Raw genomic sequence first — 22,343 nt, 5'->3', positions numbered from 1 at the left:
CATTTTTGCTCGAAACAAGCTCATTTGGTAAATCGCTACTCTTTGTATCTTATTTTAACCTCCAATGTATAATGCATTATTGAACTTTTTGGGATTATATTTTGTTTGAGCATATGTCTCCGAAATTTTCAGCACGTGCCTTTCTACCGTGCGCATCACAATCTGCAGGTAACTTCCTTTTTGTTTCCATGCTATTCACAAACATTCCCGCACGTATTTTAATTCTAATTTTGATGTTATTTTTTTTATCAATTCAAACACACATACAACAGCACAACATATGCAAAACTGTTCAATGCAAAGAAACAAAAAAACGTACATGAAAAAAAATTTAAAAAAATAAAGGAGGCACATTGAAAAAAAAGAAAATATAATCATACCCTCACGTATGTTACACAGGGAACTCGTCACAAATGCGTTGCCTTTCTTTCCGTATTGGTAACAACATGGCGCCCCGCCCTGTCACTGTCTAGACTTGCTTTTCGACGTTTTTTGCTACCCAGAACTCCAGTGGGTTCACAATCTCGCGTCTTGTCCAATTTAGCCCGTTAGCCTCGCTAACTCACTAGTAAGATAACGCCCGAGTTCCCCAGTCACGGGACCGAGCACACACGGCGGGTTGGACAGCAAAAATGAGTTGGAGCGGCGATGCAGATAAGTTCTTCTGACGGCTAATGACAACCGAGTTTGGGGATGCCATCTGTCAGCTCGAACGATGAAGAGCCGCTTCTCACGGCGAAACGTCGACTTCACGATGAGTTGGACTCGAATGATGGTAGAATACTTTGTTAAGTTTTTATTTGATTAGTATTACGTATTAGAAATTCATCCACTTTTGCAGCTTGAACATTGTATGCAACGCATATTACATTACAGTGCCTAGTTGTCAACGGGCTGTTGCCAACACCGTTGCTAATGATTATATTTACCAATTAACTAACTTGAATGTATCTATATTAGTAACTTGACTAATATTGTTGTTTTCCGCAGTGTTAGGCTCAGGAGCAGAGCTTTAGGTCTGTGAGAAAAGCAGAGAAAACGTATAAATTCAGAGTATGTTCATAGGGAGAGCCAGGAATGTTTTGTCAGAATATTTGTATGCTTCGTTTTTAAGGGCAGTGACAATTTATGAAACTGAAAGTATGTCAAAGAGAAGGGATAACTTGAAATCTATGTGTTTTTGCTTTCTGAATTACAGAGAAACGTTCTTTAACTTTTGCATGAACAAAATCATTCACAGTCAATAAAGCAGGGTTCAAGTAATCATGTGTTTAGAATGGAAGAGAACTTTATTGTCATTGACAGCATAGGTGGAGTTTGACTTTTGGTGCAGGGGGGCACAACATGTTTTTTTATTTTTATTTTTTCAAACCTGTCATGTTCAGCTGTTTGACACGGAGAATGGAAGTCTAAGTGCCCGGATGATCTGAACATTTTTGATGTTTCACATTGAGAGTCTGACATACTCCCATTGTGATCATTCAACATACCTCGTTAGGGTTATGGTTAGGAGGGGGGTTATGGGGGAACATAAGAAAAGAAACACAAGAGAAGAAGGAAAAGAAACACAAACAACAACAACAAATACATTGAATGCCTACACTAACTACTAATATGTTGGTGCTATTGTCAGCTGGATATATTTCCGGTTGACACAATGTGGGGGGCCTGTTGACCAGGGAAAGAGGGGGACGGGGGGGAGTATATAAGCTAAATGATTGAAAGGGGTAGAGTGTACACAAATCAGCTCTGTGATCTAGAACCCAGTAATCGTGTGAATCCCTTGTGAGTGTAAGCCCGTTGGCGACCGACCTTACGCCGCCCCATCGCCAATCCCGCCACCGGGACCCCCCACCCGAGCACATCCAGCCGTACACGAGCCCCACCAGGCGCGCGACAGCCACGCAGACGAGCGGAGACGCCACGCGGGCACAACATGTTGATGACCCCGAAACGCAGTGTCAGCAATAAAGTTAACTTTCAAGAATATTTATAATAATAAGTTGACAATGAGCGTTTTTTTGTTTCCCATCATTCTTGAGGGGAATTCTAAATCAGGCTGCTTAGGCAATACTTTTCGCCAAGATCATCATCCATTGAATATGGTACGCCCGCCGGTGTTGTGCCAATGTAGTTACCCCAATCAAAAATTGTATCCCCTGGGCGGAGCCATATGGATGTAGATTTGTGTCTTTATGATTCAATCCCCCCAAAATTGCTTCAATAAAAACAAAAGTTGCTTCAATCAAAATATATATTTTCAATCAGAAAATAGTCACTTCAACTTTTAAAAAAAATGTGTTTGAATGCAAAAATAGATTTGAAACTCAAAAAAATGCATGTGAAAGCTATTTTGCTTTGATTTTTTTTTTTTGGATTGGAGTCAAGTTTTTTTTTTTTTTTTTTTTGATGCAAGCAACTTTTTTGATCGATGCTGATTTGTGTTTAGGCCACATTTTGGCTAGGGCGTTTTTGTCGTCAATCAAAATAAAAAAATAAGTTGCTTAAAAAAAACTATTTTCAAAAAGAAAAATCACACAAGAAAGAAAAAATTCAATCATAGAAAAGGTTTTTGAATGCGGAAAAATAATTTAGATTAAAAATTTGCATTTGAACGCTTAATTTTTCATTGAAAAAGTTTTATTTCATTGAAGCAATCCTTTATGTGTTTGGGCCATATTATGGTTAGGACATTTGTGTCTAAATCATTCAATCCCCCCAAAAAGTTGCCTATTTATATATTTTCAATCAAAGAAAAAATCGTTTGAAAAATAAAATTGCCCTCCCCTATTTTTTGTTGTTGTTGTTGTTGTTGTGAAAATTAAATGCAAAGCAAATGACCGTCTAAGGTGCTAGTCACATCTGTTCGAATAATAATTTTGACCCATTATAAAAATATTTTTTTTTTGTTCATTTCATTCATTTTGTTGCAGTTTTATTGCTTTACAACTTATATATATATATATATATATATATATATATATATATATATATATATATATATATATAGGAAAGCCATTTTAATGCAATGACACTTTTCGGCCACCAGGGCAGGCCTGGCCCACCCCTTAAAATCCGCTTATGATTGACAGCAACGAATGAACATTGTGAACAACGAAATTTGACGTGGCACTCCAGTATAGAAATATTTGTTTCATTAAAATAAATAAATAAGAAAATTTTTACTCAAGGGCAGTGGTTTTTAACCTAGCTAAAGTTACCCAAACCCCACGAGTTTCACATGTGCATTCACCGAACCCTTCAGAATTTCATAATAAAGCAATTTTTGTACGAGTTCAAAACCTAGTGAATTCCTGTTCAAATTTCTCCAGATTTCAAATTTACTACAAATAATTTTGCCTTTTGCTGTTGATTTTCACATTGGTAAGTGAAATCAAACCAATTTCACACTGTTCCGTTTTTGGTTTTTATGTCTACATTCTCATTTTTTTGTCGCATCCTTGCATCACATACTATTTTCATGGCGTAAAATGATGTGATTTTTTTTTTTTAATACACGTCTGTAGGCCAGTCAACCTTCCACTGAGCAAAACAATTTCTCCTCCCATTAGATAGAAGACTAGAATTTGCAAGAAATGGAATAAACCCTGTAAATTGAGGGCAAACCAGTCCAAAACCTGGTGTAAATAACCGCTTTGCATAGATTTAGTCAGTATACAAAATAGGGTTACTGGGTTTCTTAACCTTCACCGAAACCCTGAGGCTTACTCACCGAACCCCTGGGGTTCGGTCGTACCCAGGTTAAGAACTTAACTTATAGATCTTGGGCTATAAGTGAGTAATTATAGCTTGCTTAGACTGAAATACTTTATGTGCAACACAGTAATATAATAATAATTGAATATTTTGTTTGTACTCTATACTAAATCTAATATGGGGTAAGCAAAATATTAGCTATTTTAAACGATGAATTGGTGGGTAAACAGTCATCTAAACCAGGGGTTCCCAACCTATTCCACTAAGGCACACTGTGGGTGCAGGATTTCATTCTTACCAAACAAGATGACAACACTTTTTCCCCAATCTGGTGTTTTACAAGTGCAATCAGTTGATTGCAGTCAGGTGTGGCTTGTTTTAGCAGAAGCCTCATTGGTTCAACTGTCTCTGCTGGATCGGCTGGAACAAAAACCAGGACCCACAGTGTGCCTTGAGGACTGGGTTGAAAACCCCTGATCTAAACTAGTAAAGCATCCACTTAACCCATGGGTGTCCAAACCTGTCCGCAAGGGCCGCTGTGGGTCCTGGTTTTTGTTCCTGCCAATTGAGCACAGACAGTTTAACCAATGAAGTTTGTGCTAAAACAAGCAGCACCTGACTGCAATCAACTGATTAAACTTGTGAGACACCAGATTGGTGAAAAGATGTCATCTTGTTTTGTAGGAATGAAATCCAGCACCCACTGCAGCCCTTTATGGAATAGTTTGGACACCACTGACTTAACCCCTAACAAGTGAAAACCTTATTTGTAATATCAGAAAAAAGTAATAAACTCTTTGGCGCCCCAATGATGGTGATGAACGTCCAATCTATTTGAAGTGAAATTTTCAAGATAAAAATTTGTCTTCCTGATTTCATATCCTTACAGTGTTGATTGCACTTCCTTAGATTCTAAATACATGGCTATCGTTCTCACAGTTTTTAGTATTGCATAACCTGACATTCTGTAACTTCCCCTTCTAAAAGTATGGCAATATTCTCATAAAATCACATGACGAGGCTAGGGCTGCAACTAACGATTATTTTTTATAATTGACTAATTAGATGATTAATTAAACGATTAATGGCGAGGCTAGGGCTGCAACTAACGATTATTTTCATAATTGACTAATTAGATGATTAAACGATTGATCGATTCATCGTTTAAATGTGACTTTTTTTCAGTTACCTTCACAATTTAACTTTGTAAATCATTTGTAATTTGTAAGTAACTATGAAGACAAAATGAATGACTGTTTCCTTCAAAAATATAATATTTTATGATGGCTTCCTGACTTAACTACTGTAGTCTACAACTTTACAGTTTTAAGTACAGTAAACTTGAGTATGAGTTTTGTTCATTCAAAAAAAAAAAAAAAAAAAATGCTGCTGATCGACATTTTTTATCTTATATAAATTGTGTCAATGACTCATTTTCTTTGAACAACAAAATCGAATAAGAAGGAGGCAGACTGTAATGAATCCATTTTCTTTATCAAACAGTTGTTCATAAATACAATTTCAAAGCACACACTCTTGTATGACAATTTGATACAGTGTGAATGAGAGTTTGTGTTGAAAGCTGTTATGTGAATGAATGGGTTTATGTGTGTGGTTTCTTTCTAAAAAGAAATGAGAAAATTTTCTTTCTAACAATAATTCAAGTGCTAATAAGCTTCTCCTAAACAAATACAATACAAATAGACACTTAAGACACTGATTAGCATAATCGCTCACTAGCTTAGCGCTCCGTGCTAAGTAGTAACGTCTCATCAGCAAAGAATACAAACAACACAATTGGCGTCATTTACTCACCTCTGACACACTTGCACAATGGATCTAAAAACACAAAAATTAATCTAACCAGTGGCATCGTTAGGGGTGTTTTAGGGGGGCTTAAAATATTCTTAATATTCTAAATAATTTGGTGTTGTTTTATTTAAAAAAAAAAAAAAAAAAACATGCTGGCATATTCACTATGAAGTTGCCAGAATACTAATTTTATTGAGTTAATTTTGGCTATGCTTATAAATTATGAATTTTGCTTTTATCCGAGACAATTGTTTAAGGTTGTTTTATTCACCTGAAATGTTTGGGCGACTACGTCGCCAAAACGTCAGATAAATAAAACAACAGAAAATATAATTAGTCTGTGATAAAAGAAAAATTAATAATAATTTGCCAGGATATTAGTTTAAATCAATAATCACATAACCTGTCATTATTAACGTCAGTATGATAATAAATCTGTCAGTTTCCCCTTACTTCATATACTAAGGTTGAGAGCCCCTTCAGTGCGTCGCTATCCAATCCATTCCACTTGTTCATCTGTCTGAGCGGGGCATGTGCGTTAATTGCATCAAATATTTTAACGTGATTAATTTTTTTTTTAAAATTACCGCCCGCGATAATTTTGACAGCCCTATAAATGATCAATCTTTGTTAGCTTTTGTGCATGTACTCTACGTTCACTTACATCCTGTGTAACTCCTGGGGGCTAAGCCCCCCGTTCTTAAAACCTCGTGACGCCCCTGCTCTCGACACTTCTTAAAGTTATTGATTCAGCAATCCAACTTGAGTGTAGCAGACTAGCAGTGAATTCTCTCTCTCTTGCTCTAATCACTAGCGTAGCCTCACAATACACACAAACAAGGACCCAAACGGGACTGCTCATAGCTGCCGGCAAAAATCGATTACCAAATTAGTTGGCGACTAATTTATTAATGGATTTAATTGATTTGTTGTAACTGCCTTAGATGAGGCTAAAGCTTTTATAGAGTGATTAAAAAAAATGTGGCTGAAATATTGTTCTACGGGAATAAAAGAAACATAAAACACTATATAAAATATTCCTTTATAAATGTTTATTTGATTTTTCTTTTTTAGATGAAACCTTATTTGAAAGAAGCACATCAAGATCCCAGCACGATGTCAACGAGGGCGCCGGCACCAGATTAACATATGAGGAAGCCGTTGAGGCATCAGGTAACTGAAAAGGTCATGCATCAATTGCTCATCCTCACAATTGAGGGAGCGTACACAAATACTGTACTGTTTACTGTCTCGCTTGGGCTGAACCTGAAATGCATTTCGTTATACTTGTTGTAATAACAAATCAAGCACTCTGATAAATGACTGCTCTTCTGTTTACTGACTTTGACATGATAGCAGGGGTGTCGCACCAGTAGGTGTTGCGGGTGTTCCTACGTGATAATGTTTCAGATAGTGTGTTCTGGTGGCCAGACTTCAGCCGAGCTGAATTATTCAGCCATTTGTAAGCCATTACTACAAAAACAGACTTGACATTTTAATGTCATTGTTGTGCTTTTGTCAAGGTTTTCTAAACTTCACAGTAGTGCTGCAACAATTAATCGATTAACTCGAGTAATTCGATTAGAAATATGATTCTATTAAATTTTGCTGCTTCAATTTGTTAAATTAAAGTGGCGTTGTAATGGTTTGTTTGGAAAATGTTTGCATTTAGTTTCATTTAGGGTTGTTCCGATCATGTTTTTTGTTGCTCCCGATCGTTTTAGTTTGAGTATCTGCCGATCCCGATATTTCCCGATCCGATTCCTTTTTTTATCTCCCGATTCAATTCCAATCATTCCCGATAATTTTTCCCCGATCATATACATTTTGGCAATGCATTAAGAAAAAAATGAATAAAACTCGGACAAATATATACATTCAACATACAGTACATAAGTACTGTATTTGTTTATTATGACAATAAATCCTCAAGATGGCATTTACATTATTAACATTCTTTCTGTGCGAGGGATCCACGGATAGAAAGACTTGTAATTCTTAAAGGATAAATAGTGTATTTGTTGAGCTTTCAGTAAATGATACTGTAGCCATTTAACTGTTTTGCCCAAATGCATGATGGGAAGTGGAACCATGACTGTGCGTAGTGGCACTAATTGATATATCTTCTCTGCGTTGGGAAATAACATAGGGTGTTAAGAAAAAGATCAACTATTACTTTTCTTCCCCAAATTGCTTCCTACGATATTTCTAATTGTTGAGAGAGGGATTTTAAGGCTTTAGCCAATTACTATAAGCCTCAAAAGACTGCTAAAATTTACTCTACTCATTTTACGCTGCCTTTTAGCACTATATATAGGTAAAACAGTGCCATTATAGATTGAACGCGACAATGCGTGAGTGAGTCGTGCAGCGCATGCGTTAATTGCGTTAAATATTTTAACGTGATTAATTTTAAAAAAATTAATTACCGCCATTAACGCGATAAATTTGATAGCCCTACTTTAAGCCAAAACTAAAGACTCTGGATGAGTGTAAAACATTTAGTCTGTAACGTTAAATACAATTAGAAAACGATTTAATTAAAAAATATACAGTATATATATAATAAAAAAAGGCATGTCCGATATTTTTGTGCCGATTCCGATACTTGACTAAAATGACATGATCGGCATGCCGATTGATCGGGACATCTTTAGTTTTATTGATTTGGGTGGATACACTACTCTCTAGTGGTAACAGTGAATATGACATAACTCATTTCACATGGCTGAATCCAGCTGCTCCCTGATAAAACCAAGTTTTTGTTGAGCTAATGTTTTTTAATGCATTCGTAATTTAGTTTATAGGTATATTTAGCCATTTTTTGTGGTAATATGTATTTAAGCATTTGTTAAGAGCATTGTAAAAATAAAAAAAAAAGTTAGCATTTAAGCATAGCATTTAAGCTAGCGGACTTTTGCTTTGTAAGTAATTGTTCTTTCGTTGTACTTGAATCCTCATATAGTTTTTTTATACTGTTTGTGGCTCAGCTCAGGTATTTTAATTTTTTATGTTCCCTATCCGATTACTAGATTATTCGAATTTACTAGTTCATAGATTAATCAACTACTAAAAGAATCGATAGCTGCAGCACTACTGCAAAGATGTTTTTCGCCTTGAAAATTGATCGAATCTGAGAAAATTAAAAAATATAATATAGTTTAAAAGACATGTTTTTAACCAAAGAGTACTCAGCAATCATCCTGTATTAGGGCTGCATTGAAAAATAAATTAAAATACCTGAGTTTAGCCACAAACGGTAAAAAAACCCAAATAAATACAGGAGAATCTAAGTACAACACAAGAACAAATGGCTAACTTGCATAGAAAATGTCTGCTAGCTTAAATGCTTTAAAATGCTAAGATTACAAAAAAAAATTACAATGCTCTTAACAAATTGTTCAAACACATTCCCACAAGATACAGCTAAATAAATTATGAATGCATTAAAAAAAAAACATATTAGCTCAAACAAACACTTCCCTAATGTTGGTCTTAACAGGGAGCAGCTGGATTCAGCCATGTTAAATGACTTATGTCATATTCACTGTTGCCACTAGAGGGCAGTGTATCCACCCAAATCAATAAAATTTGAGCAAATACTTTCAAAATAAACCATTGCAACGCCACTCTAAAGAAATACACGATGCAGGAAAATTTGATTTGAAGATTTTTCTTATCGAATTACTCGAGTTAATCGATCAATTGTTGCAGCACTATCCTGTATGCAAATGAACGGCTTCTGATCCTCATGAGAATGCTCGTGTTTTAATGCCAATGACGTCTAGTCAACGTCAACAATTATTAAATAGGCGTCCTTTTAATAAAAAATTAGCAACACCACCATGCTAACTATATTATTCCATTTATCAGCTGATACACTGAGCAACTTTGGAGTAGGGCTGCAGCTATCGATTATTTTAGTAGTCGATTAATCGATGAACTATTTAGTTTGAATGATCGAGTAATCGGATAAGGAACATAAAAAATTAAAATACCTCAGCTGAGCCTCAAATGGTATAAAAAAATCAGAAAATGAAGATCTATATACAAAAAAAGAAGAGTTGGCTAACTTAGTCTGCTAGCTTAAATGCTATAAAATGCTAACTTTAAAAAAAAAAAAATGCTGTTAACAAATGGTTCAGACACATATTCCCACAAATAATGGCTAAATATACCTATGAACTACATTACGAATGCATAAAAAAAAAAACACTAGCTCAAACAAAAACTTAGCTAATGTTGGTCTTAACAGGGAGCAGATGGATTCAGCCATGTGAAATGAGGTAGACTAGAAGGCCGTGTATCCACCCACATCAATAAAACTAAATGCAAACACTTTCAAAACAAACCTTTACAATACCACTTTAATTAACCGAATACTCGAAACAGCAAAATTTAATTCGAATATTTTTTTCTCATCGAATACTCAAGTTAACCCTTTAAGGTCTGGGCCTATTTTGTCTGATTTTGCATGCCTTTGAAGTTGCCTTTATATTTCAAAGAAAGAATTGTTTACGATGGTCTGGTTTGGTCCCTTTTTTTGTGACACCTTGAACTTCATGTCCAAACTGTTGTTTCCTTCACTGACCAATTATAAATCATCATTTTGGGCCCAAAAAGACCAAAAATTCCAAAATCGTTTTGTCAAAATTTTTAATATTGATGTCTAATTGACAACCAAACATGCGTAACGAACCGTTTTGAAACTTTGTAATATTTATTCAACATGTTAGGATGAACATTCAACCAAAAAATTTTAGAATAAATAGTCTTATATTTGACAATTCAACATAAACAACAGGTATAGCCATAGGCGTTTTTTGCCTTTATACATGCTCTAGTCAAAACTGGTTATATACAGCAGCCCAAACAGTGAAGAACAGTGAAAAAATATATACCATCTAACACAAAAAGTGTTTAAAGACCATCTCTTTATGAGTTTAGGTATTGCGGCCCATCACCTGATGAAAACTATGTACACACAATCAAGCTTCTTGAACACACATTAAATACACAAATTGAGAAGACTGATTGTGGGGGGGGGGAAATATATATATATAACATTGGGAAAAAAAGTATTTTCAAAAATATTTACAATAAACAAGTTAAATTTTTTTCAGGCATGCCACTCCGAAAAGCAGTTTCGTCCTGCTGTTTGGTCCTCTTTCCACCCTTCCATTTTCATTTCACTTTACTTTCATTGCCACTATAAATGTTCATGAAAAAAAGTTAGTATTTATGAAAATAATAAAGTATAAAATAAAAATATATGCAGCAATAAATAATAATGGAAATCTATATGTATGACAATAGAAAGAATACCATAGCTGAATATGTGCTACATCCCTAATCTTCATATAGAAAGAAGAAATTATACAAATTATAAATTCCTGCCTGGGATACACAAAGTGCACGTACGACTTTGATCTGATATGCACATTTTATTATTATATACACAAACACACACTTATATTGCATCAAAATTAACTTTGGCTTGCAATATCAAAAGAAACTTTCAAAAGAAACTTTTTCAGCATTAAAAAAAAAAAGTGAGTTGGCTTACCTCTGCTCGTCGATGGCGTCACCCACGTGTTCAAATCCGTCACTATCTTCACTCGAGGACTCTTCCGAAGAAGACGATGATGACGAATTTGGACCATCCTCTTCCTCAAGTTGATCAAAAAGCACAATTGCTTGTGCTAAATTTAGTTTTCCATTCATTCTCAAAGTCACACAAAGTCGCTGCTCGATCCAAACGGCCGTCGCTCGCCACCTCGCTGCTTCAGAACACTCCTCCCTCTCGTTCGGTGGAACCTCGCACGGCAGTTATATAGATAAAAAAAACGCATTTTGTGCTTCCACTGTGACTTCGAAAGGGTTCGTTTGAGTTGTGTTTTTTTCATGGAGCTTCCGTTTTGAAAAAGGTCAAGAAATGATGGAAATATAGACATAAACAAATGATCCATGCAGCGTTTTAATGTTTTTTTGAGAGGACAATAAAACTATAAAACTTAAATGACAATATCTCACGTTTTAGTTGGTCGATTGACTTCAAATAATAACGAGAGTAAACCGCAACTTCCGCACTTTAAAACGAGACCAACCAACGGCATGTGGGTGACGTAATTAAAACCTGAGGGCGCTTCAAAGAAGACGTGCGCTGAGGACGCGCCGGCGCGTCCTTCGACTCTCAAGGGTTAATCGATTAATCGTTGCAGCACTACTTTGCAGTATCATTTTTAGTTGCTTGCGGCTTTTAATGTGAAAGTTTCTGAGGTGAGAGTTTCATCATTTTCATCATAACTGCTACATTCCACTTATTGCCACTAGAGGGTGTCATACTTCATTTTGAAACCGTGAGACGGATCATGTGTCAGTTGAAGCTAATAGCAGAACTATGAATTTTGTGCTTCCTCTTTACAGGCTTCGGCCTGTTCCACTGGCTTCTACTGCTGGTGTGCGGCTGGGCGAACGCCAGCGACGCCGTGGAGATCGTCTGCGTGTCTTTCCTGCTGCCCACCGCACGCTGCGATCTCTTGCTCAGCTCATCCGACATGGGCCTGCTGACAGCCTCCATTTTCCTCGGTAGGTCAAAGTATCTCAGTCTTGAAGTTCAAAGAAGCGAGCCGGTTGCTAATGTGTCAGTACGCGTCATTTCTGCTAGGGATGATGGTGGGAGGCTACATGTGGGGTTACTTGGCTGACCGGAGGGGGCGCTGCAGCGTCTTGGTGGTCTCCCTGAGTGTCAATGGCCTGTTCGGAGGGCTAGCCAGTATCGCGCCATGGTTTTGGCTATTCTTGCTGCTCCGGTTCATCAGCGGCGTTGGGTGAGGATATTTTGAAGGAAGCAGGCGACACCTTGCGCACAGTGGAGAAATGTTTTTCGCTCTTTACTTGTTCCAGTGTTGGCGGTTCCATTCCCGTCATCTTCTCCTACTTCTCTGAGTTCATGCCCCGACAGAGGCGTGGTGCGATGATCAGCGCACTTGCTACCTTCTGGATGGCGGGAAATATTCTGGCTGCAGGTGCCAAGACACCACAAAATGTGACACGTTCTGGGTGAATATCACGTAAAGTTGAGTATTTTGTTTGTAAAGGTCTCGCCTGGTTGGTGATCCCTAGAACATGGACGCATTTTTCCTTGGGGAAATTGGACTTCCAGAGCTGGCGAGTGTTTGTGGTGCTCTGCTCGATCCCGAGCCTCACATCAGCTGTTATCTTTAAGATGTTCATGCCTGAGAGCCCCAAGTTCCTTATGGAGGTATCAGCAAAAATACACGTGAGACTTTTCAATGTAAGACAAGTACTGCAGGGTTTCCAGCAGTGCTTTACAAGCCTGGTGGGCAGCCAGGCTTTTCTTGCCTTCTGACCAAGCTAAAACAGTAATCCAAAAGAAAGTATAAAAAGTACATACCGTATGTGCTTACGTATCAGTTGCATTTTTTTTTTTTTTTTTACCAAAATATCTGCCCAAAAATTCGGGCGCAACCTATCCACCAGATATGGTGTCCGCGATCTGACCACTGCCCAATTTAGACCGTCGTAAGACTGAAAAAGCGTACAGTTTAGCATTAGCTATGTACACTTACTATAAAGAAAAGTCACGCTCTAAATAATCGTCAAATGTTTGATATAAAAAAATACAGCATTCGTATAACAACAAAAAATTTTGCGTCCGATTCACCTGATTTTGAGAATATGCCAATACCGTGTCTCGATCCGATACCGAAAAAAGGTTTTTCTTTTCTTTTTTTAAATTTGAATAAAAAATCCAAACATGTTACTGGACTGTACTGTTTACAGTACTTCGGCTTCTGCTTTTTCCGGGAGTGTTGTAGACTATAAAACATCTTTCATCATCATCATTTTTGTATCTTTTGGCAATGCTATTGTATTTCTGGATTATTTTGTTTGCCTTTAAAAAGTAAAATGAATATACTGGTCCTTCTCAAAAAATTAGCATATTGTGATAAGTTCATTTTTTTCTGTAATGTACTGATAAACATTAGACTTTCATATATTTTAGATTTATCGCACACAACTGAAGTAGTTCAAGCCTTTTATTGTTTTAATATTGATGATTTTGGCAAAAAAAGCCAAGAAAAAACAAAAATCCCTATCTCCAAAAATGAGCATATCAAGAAAAGAAGCTACTAACCTAATCATCTGAATCAACGAATTAACTCAAAACACCTGCGAAAGATTCCTGAGGCTTTAAAAAACTCCCAGCCTGGTTCATTACTCAAAACCGCAATCATGGGCAAGACTGCCGACCTGACTGCTGTCCAGAAGGCCATCATTGACACCTTCAAGCAAGAGGCTAAGACAGAGAAAGAACTTTCTGAGCGAATAGGCTGTTCCCAGAGTGCTGTATCAAGGCACCTCAGTGGGAAGGAAAAAGTGTGGCAGGAAACTCTGCACAACCAGAACAAGTGACCGCACCCTGAGAAAGATTGTGGAGAAGGGCCGATTCCAGACTTTGGGGGACCTGCAGAAACAGTGGACTGAGTCTGGAGTAGAAACGTCCAGAGCAACCATGCACAGGTGTGTGCTGGAAATGGGCTACATGTAGGGTTGTTCCGATCATGTTTTTTTTGCTCCCGATCCAATCCCGATCGTTTTAGTTTGAGTATCTGCCGATTCCGATATTTCCCGATCCGATTGCTTTTTTTTTGCTCCCGATTCAATTCCAATCATTCCCGATAATTTTTCCCAATCATATACATTTTGGCAATGCATTAAGAAAAAAATGAATAAAACTCGGACGAATATATATACATTCATCATACAGTACATGAGTACTGTATTTGTTTATTATGACAATAAATCCTCAAGATGGCATTTACATTATTAACATTCTTTCTGTGAGAGGGATCCACGGATAGAAAGACTTGTGACTTTGTATATTGTGACTAAATATTGCCATTTAGTGTATTTGTTGAGCTTTCAGTAAATGATACTGTGGCCATGCCCAAATGCATGATGGGAAGTGGAACCATGACTGTGCGTAGTGCTACCAATTGATATATCTTCTCTGCGTTGGGAAATAACATAAGATGTTAAGAAAAAGATCAATTGCTACCTTGCTTCCCCACATTGCTTGCCATGATATTTCTAATTGTAGGGAGAGGGATTGTAAGGCTTTAGCCAATTTAAAAAAAGGCTCCGAAGGCTGCCAAATTTCACTCTACTCATTTTACGCTGCCTTTTATCTCTTTGCATGGGTAAAACGGCGCCATTACAGTTTGAGCGCGACAATGCGTGAGTGGGTCGTGCAGCACATGCATTAATTGCGTAAAATATTTTAACGTGATACATTTTTTAAAAAATGAATTACCGCCGTTATTGGGATAAATGTGATAACCCTACCTTAAGCCTAAACTAAAGACTCTGGATGAGTGTAACATATTACGTCTGTAACGTTAAATACAATTAGAAAACGATTTAATTAAAAAAAAAAAAAAAAAAATTTAAAAAGGCATGGCCAATATTTTTTTGCCGAGTCCGATACTTTGAAAATGACCGCATTCCCCAGGTCAAGCCACTTTTGAACCTGAAACAGTGACAGAAGCGCCTGACCTGGGCTACAGAGAAGCAGCACTGGACTGTTGCTCAGTGGTCCAAAGTACTTTTTTCAGATGAAAGCAAATTTTACATGTCATTCGGAAATCAAGCTGCCAGAGTTTTGAGGAAGACTGGGGAGAAGGAAATGCCAAAATGTCTGAAGTCAAGTGTCAAGTACCCACAGTCAGTGATGGTCTGGGGTGCCATGTCAGCTGCTGGTGTTGGTCTACTGTGTTTTATCAAGGGCAGGGTCAATGCAGCTAGCTTTCAGCAGATTTTGGAGCACTTCATGCTTCCATTTGTACTGGTAAATGGTTTACTGCACATGGCATTACTGTGCTCAATTGGGCTGCCAACTCTCCTAACCTGAACCCCATAGAGAATCTGTGGAAAGTTGAGAGACACCAGACCCAACACTGTGGATGAGCTTAAGGCCGCTATCGAAGCATCCTGGGCCTCCATAACACCTCAGCAGTGCCACATGCTGATTGCCTCCATGCCATGCCGCATTGAAGCAGTCATTTCTGCAAAAGGATTCCAGACCAAGTAATGAGTGCATAGCTGGTATAATTAATTGAAGGTTGACTTTTTTTTGTATTGGTCGGATGAAATATGCTAATTTTTGGGGATAGCGATTTTTTGTTTTTCTTGACTGTTTTTTTGCCAAAGTCATCAATATTAAAACAATAAAAGACTTGAACTACTTCAGTTGTATGTAATGAATCTAAAATATATGAAAGTCTAATGTTTATCAGTACATTACAGAAAATAATGAACTTTATCACAATATGCTAATTTTTTTAGAAGGACTAGTATAAATTAGGCCTGAACGATAATGGAAAAAATTAAGGCACGCAATCTGTTTTGTCTTTGCAGGCCGGTCGAGAGAAGGAGGCCATCCACGTCTTCCGCCAGATGTTTCGACTGAACATGCGTGGGAAAAGAGTGTCTCCCCCAGTATGTAGAAAAAGGACACTATCAGGGAGAAAATGTCTTAATTACTTTGAAAAAATGAACAAACTCAAGTAAATTTAAAAACTCTTTACATTCCAAAGTCACAAAGATGCATAGAGGTACAATAGAGCCACATGCGGGTTTAGAGCTTCTTTAGAGGGCAATTGACGAATTTTGGTAATTTAAAACAAAAAAGTAACCAGTTAAAGATTTGGCTTCCATGTGCTTGGACATCACATTTTTGTGGCAAGTGGACCACACTCTTAACATTTGGGATACAAGTGAGGCCACCACATATGTGGACGCCAGGTTTTAATTATATTATTTATTGTATTATTAATAATTTATCATTGAAATATTATTTTTATATAATGAATACATTTTTAATGAATAAAATACACTCTTGAGTATGTCCCCCAACATCAATATTATTATTTTTCCTAATTTGCATAGTATTTAATTTTAACTTTCTTCTCTGAAGGCATTTTCTTTGCACGTGAACATCAACCAGAGAGTACGCGAAACTAAGACTCGGCACCCATGTGGAAAACTTGGCGCTATTCTGAAAAAGGTGAGCAAGAAAGGAGACCCATGACAAAGTAAAATGAAGTCAATAATGTAAACATGTCATCACCACACAACAGGGGGTGATGCCAGTCTGTCAGATGTTTGATGGAAACCTCAAATCCAGAAGCTTCATACTGCTGATCATCTTTTACTGCATTTCCTTTGGGTAAGATGGCACTATAAGGCGCTCAATGAATAAAAATAACTTGACTGGGTTTGTGTATAGGTTTTACGGGCTGTGGATGTGGTTCCCCGAGCTGTTCGTACGAGTGGAAGATGGCGGATCACCGTGCGCCAATGTGTCCATCCCGTCTGGACATCAGAACCAAAGTTGCTACCCTGTCAAGACTGTTGGTGCGTAGTATTTATGTTGAAATGATTTGCAAACAGTTGACTAATAGGCTCATGTATAAATCACATTAAATAACGTTGGGCTTGACATGATGGATAGAAATGTTGAAATGAATGTTGAAACTTATATTTTTTAATGACTTTTACCATTGTACAGTTGTGATCAAAAGTTTACATACACTTGTGAAGAACATAATGTCATGGCTCTCTTGAGTTTCCAGTTATTTCTACAACTCTGATTTTTCTCCGATAGTGATTGGAACAGATACTTCTTTGTCACAAAAAACATTCATGAAGTTTGGTTTTTTATGACTTTATTATGGGTTAACAGAAAAAGTGATCAAATCTGCTGGGTCAAAAATATACATACAGCAACACAAATTAGAAATTTCTTGTGAGTGATTATTGAATTGACTTGAACAAGTCAGGAAAGTCACTTGGAGCCATTTCAAAGCAGCTGCAGGTCCCAAGAGCAACAGTGCAAACAATTGTTTGTAAGTATAAAGTGCATGGCACTGTTTTGTCACTGCCACGATCAGGAAGAAAACGCAAGCTATCACCTGCTGCTGAGAGAAAATTGGCCAGGAGGGTGAAGATTCAACCGAGAATCGCCAAAAAGCAGATCTGCCAAGAATTAGAAGCTGCTGGAACACAGGTGTCAGTGTCCACAGTCAAGCGTGTTTTGCATCTCCATGGACTGAGAGGCTGCCGTGCAAGAAGGAAGCCCTTGCTCCAAAAGCAGCACCTTAAGGCTCGACTGAAGGTTGCTGCTGATCACATGGACAAAGATAAGACCTTCTGGAGGAAAGTTCTGTGGTCAGACGAAACAAAAATCGAGCTGTTTGGCCACAATGCCCAGCAATATGTTTGGAGGAGAAAAGGTGAGGCCTTTAACCCCAAGTACACCATGCCTACCGTCAAGCACGGTGGTGGTAGTATTATGCTGTGGGGCTGTTTTGCTGCCAATGGAACTGGTGCTTTACAGAGAGTAAATGGGATAATGAAAAAGGAGGATTACCTTCAAATTCTTCAAGATAACCTAACTTCATCAGCCCGAAGATTGGGTCTTGGGCGCAGTTGGGTGTTCCAACAGGACAATGTCCCCAAACACACATTAAAAGTGGTAATGGAATGGCTAAATCAGGCTAGAATTAAGATTTTCGAATGGCCTTCCCAAAACCCCATTGAGAACTTGTGGACAATGCTGAAGAAACAAGTCCATGTCAGAAAGCCATCAAATTTAACTGAACTGCACCAATTCTGTCAAAGATTCAACCAGAAGCTTGTGGATGGCTACCAAAAGCGCCTAATTGAAGTGAAAATGGCCAAGGGACATGTGACCAAATATTAGCGCTGCTGTATGTATATTTTTGACCCAGCAGATTTGATCACTTTTTTCTGTTCACCCATAATAAAGTCATAAAAGAACCAAACTTCATGAATGTTTTTTGTGACAAAGAAGTATCTGTTCCAATCACTCTATGAGAGAAAAATCAGAGTTGTAGAAATAACTGGAAACTCAAAAGAGCCATGACATTATGTTCTTCACAAGTGTATGTAAACTTTTGACCACAACTGTATGTTAGCATTAAGCTAGCAGTCAATCTCAATCTTAAAATTGCCCAGCCTTAATGTGAATACTATGGAACTATGTATGCATAAATGTTTTACAAAGCAAAAGCAGATTTTTGCATATACATTGCTGTCAAAAGACTGTCATATGACCGTCATAATTATGACATGACACTGTCATGGGCATTACTGAATGCTTATGATGGATGCCATTAAGTGTTATCTGGCAAATTATGTCACTAACTCCATTTATGTGCTTATATGCTCGGATATTTACATCTATTCAAAAGTGAGGTCATTTTCCGGTTGACACTAAATGACATCTGTTATAAACATCCATTAATCCTAATGACAGTGTCATGTCATAATTATGATTCTGCTATGACAGTCTTATGGTGCCACCGTCAAATAAAGTGTTAGCAAATATCATAACTAGCAATTAATGAAACAACTGGAACAGTAACTGAAGAAATAGCACAGAATATGAATTTTGATTATTTCCATCTGTAGTGCTGCAATGCATGCTAGGAGGCATGTTGGACAACAACACTGTTGACTGCAGGTGGCAGCAGAGGTTGATTGTCTCCCCCAAGGGAAAAGTGACGGCCAAATCAAACTTCTTTTTGAAGCATTGAAGCTTTGCAGCCGATTGGGTCAAAGCTTCAAGGTGTTTCATTTGGTCTTATGACAGTATTATAATGCCGCTGTCAAATAAAGTCTGACCAGTCAATATATTTTGGTGTAAATATCCCATGATATAGTAAAGACAGCTGTGGCTTATACTCTAGGGCAGCTTAGCTATGAACAAATGGCGTTTTCGTGCCAAATTGTGTTGGTGGCAGCTTATAGTGCGAAAATTACAGTAGTTAAAAATATTGTGATAATGTGATATGACGATATGAACCAAGAAGTTCCAAGTTTTTTTTTTTTTTTTTTAATCTGTAGTTGTTAATATTACCCATTTTCACTCAGTCTACAAGGAGGGTTTCATCATCGCCGCCGCCAACCTTCCGGGTAACATCTTCACTATTCTGGTGATGGACAACATCGGAGGGAAGCTGCTGCTCTGTAAGGGATGCATTCATTCCACACTTTTTCATTCGTCTTGATTTGACATATTTTATGTGCGTGTCCCGTAGCGGGCAGTTTGCTGGTGTCCAGCCTCAGCGTGTTCCTCATCTACGTGGTGAAGACAAAAACTCAGAGTCTGGTGCTTGCCTGCTTGTTCAGCGGCGTGTCCGTCATCTCCTGGAACGCCCTGGATGTCTTGGGCACCGAGCTTTACCCGACACAGCTACGGTAGGTTTGCAGCAGTTTATAGATACAGGTGTCAGACTCAAGTAGAGCTGTCCCGACTAGTCGACTATGTCGACGTCATCGATGACGTAAATCCGTCGACGGTATGTTTTGCCCGTCGACGGATTTACGTGACGGGTTGAAAAAAATTACATGCGGATAAAGTTTAGAATGGCGGGCGCTCGCGATACAAGCGGTTGTTACTGGCACCCCCAAGGGGGCTGCTGTTATTTCAATGTGACCGGCGTTGTCAGATTGAGCAAAGAGGAAGAATGTGGGCGAGCGAGCGAGCGGGAGAGAGGGCGCGATATCGATGAGTTGGAAAAGTGCGCGGGAAGCGCTGAGTTGAGTGGCTTCATCCCCTACGTTTTCGTTTTGGTCAATAAAAGTATCCATAAAGAGCCATCTGACGCCTCTCGGTGTTTTATGCACGCCGCCGCCTTCCTGAGGAGAAAATCGGACGAACCCAGACGAACCGACGACAACGAGCCAAGTGAATCGCCGGTGAGGAGTTGAAAAAAGTTCCAAAAAGGGATGAGTTTGTAACACGTGAAAGTTGCATAAAGCCACAAAAGCGGACCAGAATAGCCAGAGCCTGGAATTATTTCAAGGAAAATATGAAGGGTGCCACTTTGTGTACTCTTTGCTAAGCTGAGCTCGCATACCACGGTAGCACGTCGGCTATGAACGAACACCTGAAGCGCCGTCACCCAAGTGTAATTTTCGAAGACCACAAGAAACAACAAGCTAGCGGATTGTAAGTCCATACAACTTTCTAACAATTTTTTAAATGGAAGTTGCCTTTATGTGCATTGTATAAACATGCATTTTTATTTAATAAGATACTTAATATAAATATATATTTTTTAAAATTATTATTCAATTTATTAGGATCATGGAAGCTCCCACTTGGGGAACATATATACATATATCCTGTATATACATAATATAATAAAAATATATATGGAAACAGCACTGGCCTGCTTACTGTAATCAATGACTGCACTAATGTTAGTTACACAATATTATAAAGTATTACATACAGTCGTATACTATAAAATTAATACTATACATTTTTTGTAACAATAAATATGTGTGCCTTTCATTCAAAATAATTGTGGTAATATTTCAGTGTGCCCTCTACTTTATCTATTTTCAGGTTAAAACAAACAAAAGTTGAACGGTTTTTCCCATCCCCCAAAAATGCGGCACGCACACCAGGAAAAGCATCTGAACTCACACAAAGTATTCTGAAAACGGTTGTCTGGGACATTGCAATTCATTTTAACATTTAGAAATATATAGACAATGACATACCACAAAAAGAGTAAGAATTGTTTTGAATTGTTCTAACCTGTTAAAGAGGAGAAGTCACAGTGTTTCAGTTTACATTTTTTGCACTAGTTAATCCCAGCAGCATTTGACGTCATTGTTTGTGATTTATTATTGCTATTTATGTTATTTATTTATACATTAATAAAGAATTTAGGTGTTCCAAAATGTTTTTTGTGAATTAATAAACTTCCAACAAAAATTTCATTATTAAAGTAGTTAAAAAAAATATATATATATGTATATATATTAGATTAGTCGACTAATCGTAAAAATAGTCGGCTGACTAATTGGGAGGAAATTAGTCGTTTGGGACAGCCCTAGACTCAAGGCCCCAACACCATTTTGGTGGAGCGCAAAAGTAAATCGTGCATCGACTTGTCAAAAAAAAAAAAAAAATAATAATAACAATAGCATAACGATAGCAATAGCAATAACATTTCTGTTGTCCTCGATGACATATTTAAGACTAAAAAAATCTGAGAATATTTCGTTTTTCCCTTTTTTAAAGAAAAAAAGAGCCATTTTTTTTGTTCTATAAGTCGCAGTTTTTTTTTCATGGTTTGGCCGAGGGTGCGACTTGTACTCTGGAGTGACTTACGTGTGAAATTATTAACACATTATTATATAATTTCAAGTGTTATTTCACATTGAACTGCAAGAGAGTGCTCAAGTCCTGTGTTTCAACATTGGTGGTAACTTATAAAAACAACTGAGAGGGGCTGAACAAAACAGCGCGGTCTCAGTTTGTCGTTTTAGCGTCATGTAACGTTAGCATACAGTACACTTATTCAGCCTGTTGTTCTCTATGGATTTAATCAAATAAATTTCCCCCTTCGTATCCTCCGGTCATAGGTGGATTTTGACTTTTGGGGCGGGGGGGCGCACAACAATTTGATGACCCCGAAATGCAGTGTCAGAAATAAAACTAACTTATAGGAGTATTTATAATAATTTGTTTTTTTCCCTATCATTCTTGTGGGGAATTCTAAATCAGGCTGCTTCGGCTTTCGCCAAGATTGTCATCCATTGAATATGTTACGCCTGCCGGTGTCGTGCCAATGTAGTTACCCCAGTCAAAAATTGTATCCCCTGCGCAGAGCCATATGGAGGTAGATTTGTCTCTGTATTATTAAAAAAAAAAGTTGCTTCAATAAAAAAAGTTCCTTCAATCA

General features: G+C 37.6%; 1 protein-coding gene across 2 annotated transcripts in view; it reads left to right on the top strand.

The window, feature by feature from the left end:
- Nucleotides 1–426: 426 nt before the first annotated feature.
- The window catches only part of sv2 (synaptic vesicle glycoprotein 2), a 28,483-nt gene continuing 6,566 nt past the window's right edge, over nt 427–22,343 (top strand). Inside the window, exons 1-12 of one of the 2 annotated variants that reach the window (XM_057835857.1) lie at nt 427–775; nt 6,604–6,702; nt 11,956–12,117; nt 12,197–12,359; nt 12,436–12,557; nt 12,630–12,811; nt 15,973–16,053; nt 16,532–16,621; nt 16,695–16,783; nt 16,844–16,971; nt 19,513–19,608; nt 19,680–19,839. In XM_057835857.1, coding sequence (XP_057691840.1) covers nt 694–775; nt 6,604–6,702; nt 11,956–12,117; nt 12,197–12,359; nt 12,436–12,557; nt 12,630–12,811; nt 15,973–16,053; nt 16,532–16,621; nt 16,695–16,783; nt 16,844–16,971; nt 19,513–19,608; nt 19,680–19,839 — 1,454 coding nt within the window. In that variant the 5' untranslated portion in view covers nt 427–693. The remainder of the gene's footprint in view (nt 776–6,603; nt 6,703–11,955; nt 12,118–12,196; nt 12,360–12,435; nt 12,558–12,629; nt 12,812–15,972; nt 16,054–16,531; nt 16,622–16,694; nt 16,784–16,843; nt 16,972–19,512; nt 19,609–19,679; nt 19,840–22,343) is intronic. The other variant, XM_057835858.1, reaches the window with a different exon arrangement.

Source organism: Corythoichthys intestinalis, chromosome 5 (genome assembly GCF_030265065.1).
Source record: "Corythoichthys intestinalis isolate RoL2023-P3 chromosome 5, ASM3026506v1, whole genome shotgun sequence".
NCBI classification, from domain to species: Eukaryota; Metazoa; Chordata; class Actinopteri; order Syngnathiformes; family Syngnathidae; genus Corythoichthys; species Corythoichthys intestinalis.
The sequence above is the reverse complement of the archived record's forward strand: the minus strand, read 5'-3'. Positions and strand labels throughout refer to the sequence as shown.